The sequence below is a fragment of the Sesamum indicum genome, linkage group LG5 (genome assembly GCF_000512975.1).
Source record: "Sesamum indicum cultivar Zhongzhi No. 13 linkage group LG5, S_indicum_v1.0, whole genome shotgun sequence".
Taxonomy (NCBI): Eukaryota; Viridiplantae; Streptophyta; class Magnoliopsida; order Lamiales; family Pedaliaceae; genus Sesamum; species Sesamum indicum.
The window spans coordinates 10,211,791-10,223,660 of record NC_026149.1 but is presented as its reverse complement, the minus strand read 5'-3'; the positions used below and the strand labels follow the sequence as shown (position 1 = coordinate 10,223,660).

Genomic DNA, 11,870 nt, shown 5'->3' with positions numbered 1-11,870 from the left:
CACAAGTGAAGCGGAACGGGGGGGGGGGGGGGGCACACCAGCCTCAAAATGACTAGTTGATAATGAACAAAAGCACCTAGGTGGTGTGTGCATACAGTCGAAAGAACGGGGGATCAAAACTTCAAAATCGTGAGGGATAAAAAATTTCTCCTTTATTTGGTGAATAGTTTGCTTCGCCTTGCTTCCTATACCTATCCAAGGACTATTATCTAATGCCTCTTGAAATCTAACATGCCTAGGCATTTTGTCATCAGAAGAGTTATTGAAGCGATTAAACCTAGACCTCGATCTAGACCTAACTCTAGAGGGTCCCTCGGAAGGTTGTTCCTCATGCATAGGGGAGGTCTTAGAAATAGAAAAGGAAAAACTCGAATTAATGGAAGACATGGTACCTTGTGAAGGACGGAGGGGCGGGTCGCTGGAGTTTTGGCAACAATCTCAGAGATAAGCAAGCTGAGCACACGGATTTTGAAAAGGAGGGGTTTATATAGGCAATTGTATGGGAAGGCGCGCCCTAACAATAGCGCGCGGATGAGAGACGCATGTTAGTACGGCGATTGGGGTATCCGCTGGATTATCGACACGTGGCTTCTTTGTTAAATGCGACGGTTAAGGAATCAATGGTGACGTTACATCCACCAAGGGACCGTTTCAACTCCAAGTCTTGGAACAAGATTGACACCGCAACCCAGCGGATTTCTATTAGACCTCTATTGAAAAGTCGGTTGCTTTGACTTCTCCCAAATGTAATAAATTATATTTGAAAGAAGTGGGGGAATTGTGATAGGGATATTATTGAAAGGCAAGGATTAACAGAGATCGAAGCTGATGGTCGCATAATAGATCATGTGTTGATGGAACAAAAAAGCATTTAGGAGATCGCACGATAAGATCGTTAGATCGAATGTGTTTCATTGTGGCTTGATGACGTCTCTATTGGGTCGGGCGAATTCAGATCCGACCAGCAAATTGACCCGGACAGATGTTCACCCCTGAAGCTGCTTAGTCATTGAATGCATGGCCCTAAAGGTGACACCTGTTCAAGAGTGGGCCCACAACCCCACTGCCTATAAATACTCCTACTTGCAGAGAGAGAAGGTATGCTTTACACACACATTTCACCTACATATTCAGATCGCTACTTTTTTCTTTCGATCCTTATCTGACTTAAGCTTCGGAGTGTCATCGTCGGGACGAACCCGACTAGCTTAATCTTTGTTTTACTTCCAGATCGTAGGTTTGGGTCGGTGACGAGGGAAGGTCGCGGTCGTAGATTATGACCAAACGTGATCGAGGTGGATTAGTTCTTCTCGCCGAAATCGGGTTGGCATCTCCTATTAAGTAGTATGAGTACAATTAATATGCTAAAAACAGACAACAAAAAACTCAAACTACTTGAGACATGCTATTTGATCTGGGACTAGATGTGGCGCTCTTCGTCGTGCCAGCCTAACTTCTCCTTCTCCAGGATTTCTTTAATAATATTTTACGTGCTTTTTGTGTACATGGGTTTCATTGTCTTGTTCACAATGTCAGTTTTCAAATGGTTCCTGCATTTGCTTCTCCTGAATGTTTCAAATTTAGAAGGCTAAATTTACTATATATTATGATAATCTTTCCAGCATGGAAAGTTTTCGGACGAATTAAAATTGAATGTACCTTAGTTTAGTCATGAAGGCCATTCAATGGAAGTTACATTGATAAAAATCCCGCTTTTAAGTTGTTAATCCGGTATGGACTATGTCAGCATCAGTATCTTTCTGGCATCTGCAAGTTTGGAGAGTCTTTTGTTCAGTAACTAATATATAGGGCAGTTGGGGGTAGGGGAGTTGCTTTGAGATGAGAAAGAGAACTGTAAAATTATATGGCCCAAACCAAAGGCTGGGCCTCTTACTTGGACGGCCAAATCACTTGCTGGCCCACTGGGCCACCCAATCCAACGACCCGACCCATTACAAGGTTTGACCCGGCAACCTTACTACTTAAACCTAATTCTGCCAAACCCTAATTATTTTCCCCCTCATTCCATCGACTGCTCTTCTTCTTCATCAAACTGGCCCTTTGGGTTCTTCACTAACTCCTTGTCTTTTGTTCTCGCCTCTTCTCCAAAAATGGCCATTAGCAACCCTTCAATGAGCAGCCTCTTTATATGGCTAGTTCATTGCGGATCTTGGATAGCTAACTGATATCTCTCTCTCTCTCATCTTCTATCTTCTCTGAAAAACCTTAACAGCCTTTGTGGCTTGACCTTTGTGGTTTGGACTAAAAGCCTTTGTGGCCTTTCCTTAGTGGATTTTGGGGTGGAACCTTTGTGGTTCATAGAAGCCTGTGTGGCTTAAGTCATTTGAGCAACCGGTAAAAGGTTGTGGCCTTTGGCCTCGGTAGGCCTTGGGTCTTAAGGCTCTGAACCGTGTTCTTCATATATCTGTTTATGTCCCCTTTTACATTACTGCTGCATTTCCCCGGTTTACTACTTGTAAGTTTATTTTTGTTATATAGGGCCATTGTAATTTGTATTAGAAAGGTGTATAATAATCTTTAAGTTTCGGTAAATCTTTGTAATTGTAATTTTGCCGGAGAACTATCCACACACAACAAGAACAATATCTAAAGAAAAAGACAAATCCATATCATCTAATTACTGAAGTCAAACTGGTGCGTTACAATCTCTTTTTATTGCAAATATAATTCTGTCATGTGGTGGATACCACCATTTAATAATTGCTTTCAACCAACTTTTGAGGAGGTTGCAAATCTGCATGCATCCTCTTCCAACGTCAATGAATATCAACTAGTGACCTCATCAAACACAGCTGGGGTGCCAGTCCTTTCTTCTACTGTACGAGATAATTGCTCTTTTCTCATAACACGGTTCTTTGAATCTTTTGTGTTACCCATTCTTTCAGACTTTATGACAAATACTTTTATGGAAATGCAGTTTACTCATTTCATGTTTGTAGTCTCTAGCTCTTCTCATTTCTGGCTATGTGTGGTCCTTGGATTTTAGCGAGGAAAACAATACTAAATTTTTTATCGTTTGAAATGATATACATTGGGTTTAAGTTTAGATAATTCGTGTATATGTGATTCATGCACTTCGACGCGAAAAAGAAATATGAAGTTGTTATTCGTACATCTTTCGAGCGGGCCTAATTGGTTAGATCATGGGACACTATTATGAATTTGATGGACTTCAGAAACAATACCTTTTGCTGAACTAAAAAACTCAATGAAATTTATCTTGATCCTTCCCTTTACTTGAATAATATCAATGTTGCATATTATTAAGTGTAAAAAAGAAGGCTTGTCTATGAGGTGAAAAATACTGAAGAGACGTGTGCAGGGACCTCTAGCGTGTAGCATTTTCTGGTCAATAACCTGTGTAATTTTGTTGATTTGTGCGTTGTGATGCTACTAAACAAAAAGTTTAGCGTTAATTTAGCCTTCAACCAATATTCTTTTGGTTGTTCAGGTGATTATGGAAATTCCATTATAACTTATGCTAACTATAAGTCAAATGCTTCTTTGGATGTTTTTCCCCGATATCGTACCAGTGGGTCATCCTATATTTTGACATTATCAACTCAACCAATCCCGTAAGTGGTCTCATAAGTGGATCTGTTTCATATTTTAGTCCCACATTCAGGTTAATTGCACATTTAGTTCTATATGTGGATGTTTTTTTCTGATTTTAGAACCAAAGGGGATATTCCGTCAAAAAAAAAGGAGGCTGGCGTTAAGTTTTTAACGGAATTCCCCTTTGGTCCTGAAATTAAAAAACAATCCACATATGGGACTAAATGTGTGAATTGATTTTAGCGTAGGACTAAAATTGAAAACAGGTACAATTATGTGACAAAAAATGTAATTTTCCCTTTATTCAAATTCAATCAAAACCATTCTCATGTAATCTAAAGCCTATAAATTTGGTGGCTGTCTAAATATGATTTCCACCTTCGGAGAAGTCCAAAATGTTAGACAAAGGGCAAAGAAGACAGTAGATGAGGGATATGGTGATGATGTTCATACAAAATCCCAATCCCGCGTACATTTCTTCAACTTGGCGTAAACCCACTCCTTTGTTGTCAACACAGAAGAAGTGTAGGCGTTGCTCTCCGTCTTCTTCCTTCTCTCTCCGCTGCTCCTTTTCTTCTTCTGTATGCCCACGACCACCTCTCAGGTGCTCATTCTCGCTTTTCAAATTTGCTAAATTTTTTCCCAAGTTTTTGGTATCTAGTTTATCTATACTGCGTGGGTTTTTGTCTTCTTCTTGTTATTGTTGGTTTGTATTTGTAGATATGCAGTTCTTGGTGCTGGCTTTGCTGGGTTATCCGTCGCTTGGAATTTGCTTCAAGTACTCTTTCTGTCTCTCTCATTGTGTGTGTCTGTGCGTGTGTTATCACAGAATGATACTATTCAAATTGTGTGCAAAGGCAAGACGTCAAGAGTGAAATTTTCGCCTAGTTTCGTAATAAACGGACAATAGATTCTGTGTTGAGAAAAAATGTGGCATTTTTCCATTCTCCCTCTATGCAGATGCCTCTATTTGTGATGATTTTCTGAAAAAATTGTCAAGGCTCGCAGAAATCATGATGTGGTCGGCTTTGCATACTGGGAAATGTAAGCATAAGGCATAGTCAACTTGCAGATTTCGTATAGGACTGATGAATGTGGTTTCAAGCTTTTTATATTAACTTGTTTTTTATTGGACATTGATAGAATAATGTTTCAAAGTGAAGATTTTGATGCCTTTTGAGAGCAAAGATATATTGATAGTCCTACAAAGATGAGATACTTTATGAAATAAACTGAATTTTATTCTGCGCCTAAAGTGCTCAAGTATGAGTAATGGGGGAAACGAGCTCTCAATTCTGTATTATAGTAACAGTACTCAATTTTTGTTTGTTCTGATGGGCATACTTGTCGCATACAGTTTCCATGATTTAGTGCTGTCCATGAAGAACTTCATCAGTTTTGCGTCCATATGTTCTTCTTTTTTTTAATCCAGTGTTTCTGTATTGATTGTTCTGAAGATGTATTGCAGCATGGTTCTAGGGAATCACATCTTTCTGTTGATATCTATGATGAAGTTGGTATCGGTGGAGGTGCATCTGGAGTTGCTGGTGGACTGCTGCATCCGTACTCCCCAAAAGGTCCGTACCACCATTCTACTTGTCTTCATCTTTACTGCTGTTATTGGCATTTGTTTGTTTTATCCTAAATACCTTGTAGATGCATTCAAATGTTAACAACAATTGATTAAATACCTGAGTAAGTCACCATACTTTCGCAGTCAAGCTTCTTTGGCGGGGTGCAGAGTGCTGGAATGAGACTTTAAATCTCTTACATATTGCTGAAGGTGCACTACTTAAGCTAGTAAACCAGGGAAAATGTGAAACTCTGGAAAATAATGAGTCTCCTATAGTCAGGAGAAGGTTTTGCAATTCCCCTATGGCTTTTCCTATATATTCCAATTACATACTTGCAGAATGATTGGTAATTACTTGTGTATGGGGACACTGTGGACCAATATTTGCTGCATGAAAAGTTCATACTAAATTCTAGCTGGAGTGCATGTGTTTTCTTCATATTTTGTAGATGGTTTAACGAATAAGTTTATGTTTTGAGTTAGTTGTTGCACCTGGAACTGGGATTAACTTTTTAAATTTCAGAGGGATCTTAAGACCAGCAATCAATTTGAAGAACATGAAGATAATGACAGAGGTAAGACCTTCTGAGCTGCCAAATCAAATTAGAAATGTTGGTTTGACTTCTTATCAGTGGCGTCTCATCTTGTTTTCATGTGTAGAATGCTCAGAACTGTATTGCCAATTGCAGAATAGAGCCCATCCATGAGGATGCTGCTCAAAACCTTGTCCCTAACTTGTCGGTACCTTTGAACTTGGCGTTTTTTATGCCTCAAGCATTGAATATTAATGCTCAAAGCTACCTTGAGGTTAGACAAAAAGTCTTAACTGGCTTATCTTTTTCTATTGTTTTTTGACACTTAGTAAGCTTTTTTCTTGTAGGGTCTATACTTAGCATGCCAGAATCTAGTAAATGACATGTCGACCTTAGGTCATGTGCATAGAGAATTGCATTTTCACCAGAAATCTGTCCAGAGTCTGCTAGATCTAGCAGGTAACTCGTTCTACAATTGTTATTCCCACACAGGATAGCCACTTTTTTATCCTATTACTGTTGTTCTGGAAATAATTTCGTTCCAAGTTTATAAAATATTTTGACTAAACTGGATTATTTTTAACAACCCCTAAAAAGGTGATTAGTTATCAAGGAGCTTAACTTGATGGTGTTTCCAAGCAGCACAAGAATTTTTTAACCTGGTTCGAGATGCTACATGCTGTCAGTGTTATTCTTGTCAATTCTGAAAAATAAGAAAAGCCAATTCTACAGGGGAATATGATGCAGTGATTATCTGCCTTGGAGCCCGGGCAGTGTTTTTGCCGGAGCTGTCTGGAAAGCTGCCACTGAGGACATGTAGAGGCATCATCACTCACCTGCAACTTGGTGATGATATAAGGTAAATTTAATGCTACTCGCTACAACTAGGTTTACTGCGTGGCTTATACTAGGACAAAAAGATCGTCGCCACAAAGAAATGACCATTAGGACAAGCTAGTCAATTTTGCACTGCACTCACCCGAGTTTTATCATGATGTCCTCACCTAGTCAACAAATTCATTTCTATTTTAAAGTTTTAAATTCAATTTAATTCTACATCAAACAGCTTTGAGTATTGATAGTATTCTAAAGTTCATAGCTTCTTATCCATTTGTTGAAGATGTCTTTGAACTGTTCATTTCAGAGAAGAGTATCCGAAGCATAGTCCCTCTATTTTGTCCGATGCCTGGCTTGCTGTACATGGAGCTCGCCGTATGGATTTGGGATCAACATGGGACTGGAAATCGATGGATTACTCTAGAAATGTCACCACAGATGAAGCTTCCAAGGCAATGGAAGTGCTACTCCCAAAGGCATCTTCCATATATCCAACCATTAAAAATTGGACCGTAACTGGAGCAGTTGGTGGACTGAGAGCAATGCCACCACTCACGGCAGATGGATCACTTCCACTTTTGGGTTGTATAGACAACTATGTTGATGGGAGTGCGACTTGCAAATATTGGCTATTCACAGGCCTTGGTGCAAGAGGGCTGCTCTTCCATGGTTGGCTCGGCAAACTATTGGCTCAGGCAGTGCTCTCCCATGACGAGAATCTGATCCCTTTTGAATTAACGTTGTGGAAGCATAAACTGCATCAATAAATACAGAAAAGAAGACGGTATATTCCATGGTGATCTCCACAAGGAAAAGAGAATGTTTGTAAAGATGCTACCAGAAAAGTTTAGTCAAGCTCTTGTATGAGCTTGTGAGCTGAGACTGTTTGCCATCAAGCAGCAGAGTACCATGCAAGTTCTGAAGTTATGCTAGACAAAGAATCTTGCACTTGAGATGCCATATGACCTGAGCCGTTGGGGTATCATGACGGCAGCTTTGCAGTAAACTGAGACCTGACAGTGATCTTAAACTTTCTGTGCATGAGGAAAGTGAAAATCTTGATATCTGGATGAATGTTCATTGATGTATTCGAAGAGTGTCCATGCAACCTCCACTGTGGGCACTTTGGAGCTGAAATTGTTCTTTATGATCGTTTATTTCCCGCATGGACTGCTGAACAATGTAATCACATTTCAATTTTTCAACAAAATTATCCCATAGTTTGAACACTTTTCACGGCTGTGGGTCTACCCGGTTACAGCACCCACCTGTAATATCTAATTTTGGCATCTTATATTTCAATTACTTGTGTGATCAAATCAAATGTTTTGTGTTTTCAAGTTTGCAGATACGTTGTTCTTTCTTCTTTTTGGTTGATTTTGAATATCAAAACTTAGATAAACCATACCTTACTGTCAATAATTTAAACTAATTCTGCATCACTTCAGCTCCGGTTAACATAGCTTACCGCTGTATTGCCTGCCTTTACTGACAGAGGAGACTAAATAGACTTTAGTGCTCGTGGCTGAACAAGCAGATGATCTGGGCATCTAACGAAGTCCCGTCACAGCCAATCCTTGTGGAGAAGGCAGCTTTTAGCAAAAATTACACTTAATTACATTGAGCCTCTTACTTTTTTCGATTGGTTGCGACAAGACATCCTTTTCTGGTCAAGGTATCCACGGGCCCCATTCCGCTTTATCTAAGCTAATTTGAATCAGAAGCTGTGTAGGAGAGAGGACACCATATTTAACTAACATTTTTTGTCTGGTGTAGAGATAACAGAGAAGGATGACAGCTTTCTATTAGGAACGTAGCATAGAAAGGGTTCTGCGCAGTGAACTAAATGATCTAGCCACTATTCTCCTAATAGACTAAGGAAACAAATAAAAACTTATCATGAAAGGCCAAAGGAATAGTCTTAGCACAATTCTCCGCTGTCACCCAGTTACAGAAAAAAAGAAACAAAATTCTCACGCTTCGATTAAAAATAAAATGCATGCAAAGAAAGTTATCGAGACACGAACAGCAGATATTTTTCTTTTCTAATATTATAAACTTTTAAATGAAAGAGTGATCAAATAAATTCGTCTCCAAAAACAAAATTATTTCAGTTGGAGGATATAAAGTGGTGATCAGATCAAGAGGAAATGGCAAAATTCTTGCTACATGTTACTTCATTGTTGCCTAAATATTTAAGAATTCGTGGATACAAAGAAAAGAATAGTGATGAAAATAAAGAATGGAACACATAAAGAGCAAACACACTTGCCTGCAATAAAGTACAACAACTCAAATGAGACTATTGCACGATACAAGGCACGACTAGTGGTTTTGGGCAACAAGTCAGTCAAGGGGCAGGATTATAATGAGACATTTGCTCCGGTTGCCAAAATGATGATTGTTCGTACGTTTCTTGCAGTAGCAGCTGCTAAACAATGGTAGTTACATCAAATGGATGTGCATAATGAATTCTTGCATGGAGGAATGAAAACTCATGGCATCCACTCAATCTTCACATTCATCATGCAGAGCTTCGAAACAGACAATAGATGTTTCCCGAACCATCTCATGATCAAGTAAACATATTACCTAAGATCCTACAACAATGTCACAGCTTCATGACATACATTCCAAAATGTCATCAAGCTTATCTCTTGTAACAGTCAAAATGATACTTCCAAAAATATTAACTCCTCATGACAGAGTCCATATATAAACTTGACCTCCACTTGTGGCACTTGCAAGCATCCCCATGTTGTATGGATGTGCATCAAGCCGGCATGGAATAGCGGATATGAGATCACTTTCCAAAGTAGCTACAGTTTTTGTATTGGCAACAGATATAACATCAACTCCTCTCTTCATATTACCAATGTAGATGGACGAGTCATCCCAGCCCCATATGCCTCTGTTTCCACCGGCACATTCAAACACAAAGAACAGAAGAATGAGTGCTGTTAGTGATTAACCCCAAAATCTCAAATCTGTTGAGTCAAACTACCCAGCAGTTCATGAGTTTTTTAGTAATATCATTTGTCAATAAAGCTAAATATGGCAAACCAAGGATATTCTCATAGTGCTAACTACTGCAAAATCACCGCGACTGAGGACAGGATAAGTTCAAGCATATAATAGATGCATTTTAGTTGTCTGCATCAACCTTCACAAAGACACCTTTGCTTTAGAGCAAAGAGTTCCATCATAAAAGCACAGTGTTAATAGAGTCATAACTTACAATACTCTGCCTTCATTATGCTGTAAGATTTAGAACATCAAAATCCAATATGCACTTGTTCATTTGGAGAACAGACCCAGACTAACTAAAAAATATTAAAACCTGTTCTGTAATACTGGCTTCAAAGAAAAAGAATGTAACACATCTCCTGAAAAGAGGCACTACATATAGATAGGATTCCAGCAAAACGTTATAAGTAAAGACCAATTACATAAACCTTTTTGACAGAGATATGATACCTGAATGTTGAAATCCACCTGCCTGTCTGGTTGTTATGACATGCCATAGATAAGTTCTCGTAATTAGCTCCACTTAACAAGCCAACTTTGTCGTCAAGACTGTGGGAACAGATAAAGGAGTATCATCCTCTGAACAAGTTCTTTGAGAAAGAAATGCTTGCAGCCACTTAATCAGATACAAGAACATTACTTTGCAGTAATCAGAATTTTTAGATACAATACACATTGTGCTATATGCTTACTGCCTTGTACTTTATCTATAATCTCCAATAAATACTAAGATTATAAAGTTAAAGTTTAAGGCTGTTAAGAGCAGGAGCGAGAGTAACAAGATCAAAACCAAAACCAACGTAGCTAAGATCTGATCCAGTTCTAACTCATATACACCGAAATGATCTAGACTTGGATGCTTTTACAAAAAAAGAAATTAATAATTTTGCTATGTTAAGATATGCAAGAACAACAGTTTCATCAAATTTAGAACCTTACAGACGCTGGAAAGATTTTTGAAGGAGAAAACTACATTTTTGTGCATGGTCCCAAGTGCTATACAAAGATTTTTAAGTTTTATATACAAAATGCTAAGTGCACAGCCATTGCCAAAAACAAAACAGCAATTACTATTATTGCAATGTGCATGGTGCCAATACATACCTTGTCGTTGCCAGAAACTTCCCGCTAGGTGAAAAGTAAGCAGAATGCACTGCTCTTTTATGACTAACAGACTTCAACAATTTTGGTTTATTTGCATGCATGTGTCGCAAGTCCCAAATACAAGCCGTTCCATCTGAGGAGCTTGTAGCCATGATTTTCTCATTTTCTGCATTGAAGTCTATTGTGTTGATTCTATCTTCATGTAAATCGCATGATAACCAAGATTTTCCTGCTCTTACATCCCACATATATACTCCTCCCTTGCCCTCGCTAAAGCATAAGGTGTTTGTGTCACGTGGACTCAGCGACATAGAGTATATGGGGTACTCACTTGAATAAAGCATATCAAATACTTCTTTCTCCACATCCATCAACCTGATAAACCCATCATAGCACGAACTGTACATCTGCAAAACAAGAATAGGCATTTTGCTCCATTAACAGTGTTTGTGCATATACTAAAATATGACATTGATATATAGGAAATAATCCCCAAATTGATTAACAGTATGAGGCATCACGAAGCATATTGTGACCAGGGCAAAATCAATCCCCAAATTGATTATATATCCAAACTAAATGCTTAGTTTGACCTAATATACTAGTGTTTCTCTGCACTTAGTCATCAGTTAGATAATAATACATCAGAAATTTGTTTAACTTCTTTGAAGATAAAAATACAGAACTTAATAACGATATGCATGAATAACCTATCTCACTAAAATATCAATCAGGAACTCCCTGATTTTGTCATTCTGAGTAAAATCCCTGAAATGAACAAGTGTTCCTGCCAAAAGTACCAGCGTCAAACTATTTGAATCAAATTTAGAAGCCAAACTTAAATTCTTGCATAAGTTCGCATGCAAGTAGTTTTAGATTAATTCCCATGCAAAGGACTAAATTCATGTAAAAAGACAATTTTTCTCAACAGAGTATAAAATTCAACCATGCTTGGACTATTCATTCAAGTTAAGCTCTATGCATGGTGATCCCAACTCTCTACATGGGCAAAGCAACATATTGTTTTCAGAGTCGTGTACTTTGTGGTATAATAAATCATTATTAGGAATCCACACCTTTGATACGGAACAAGGGTCTATTAGAATTCCAGAAATAGGCCCGGAATGTGGGTGATACAAGTAAATCCCATCACCATCCTCTTTCTTGCTGTTAATGTTCCAAAACCCAACATCTCCAAACTTGTTTCCAACAACCACCAT

General features: G+C 38.5%; 2 protein-coding genes across 3 annotated transcripts in view; one reads left to right on the top strand and one right to left on the bottom strand.

Moving 5' to 3' along the window:
* LOC105162307 lies at positions 3,933-7,830 on the top strand. Of its 2 annotated transcripts, none has more exons than XM_011080315.2 (9): positions 3,933-4,180; positions 4,297-4,354; positions 5,045-5,153; positions 5,294-5,435; positions 5,673-5,724; positions 5,810-5,956; positions 6,030-6,141; positions 6,415-6,541; positions 6,827-7,830. In XM_011080315.2, exons 1-9 carry the CDS (start codon positions 4,002-4,004, stop codon positions 7,284-7,286), a joined length of 1,386 nt encoding a protein of 461 aa, XP_011078617.1. In that variant the 5' UTR covers positions 3,933-4,001; the 3' UTR covers positions 7,287-7,830. The 2 variants fall into 2 exon arrangements, with proteins under 2 accessions (XP_011078617.1, XP_011078618.1); XM_011080316.2 differs by having other exon boundaries at positions 4,012-4,180; positions 5,034-5,153.
* Positions 8,841-11,870, bottom strand: part of LOC105162306 (WD repeat-containing protein 76) — a gene marked incomplete in the record, with an annotated part of 4,074 nt that continues 1,044 nt past the window's right edge. The window contains 4 exon segments of the mRNA XM_020693714.1: positions 8,841-9,430; positions 9,997-10,095; positions 10,651-11,057; positions 11,727-11,870. Of these exon segments, the coding sequence (XP_020549373.1) occupies positions 9,217-9,430; positions 9,997-10,095; positions 10,651-11,057; positions 11,727-11,870 (864 nt within the window).

Bases quoted from the DNA above. Each gene is read 5' to 3' on its own strand.
- LOC105162307 (XM_011080315.2), top strand. From the start codon at position 4,002: ATGAGGGATATGGTGATGATGTTCATACAAAATCCCAATCCCGCGTAC. The intron at 4,355-5,044 runs GTACTCTTTCTG...GATGTATTGCAG, and splicing joins TCGCTTGGAATTTGCTTCAA to CATGGTTCTAGGGAATCACA. The intron at 5,154-5,293 runs GTCCGTACCACC...ATACTTTCGCAG, and splicing joins GCATCCGTACTCCCCAAAAG to TCAAGCTTCTTTGGCGGGGT.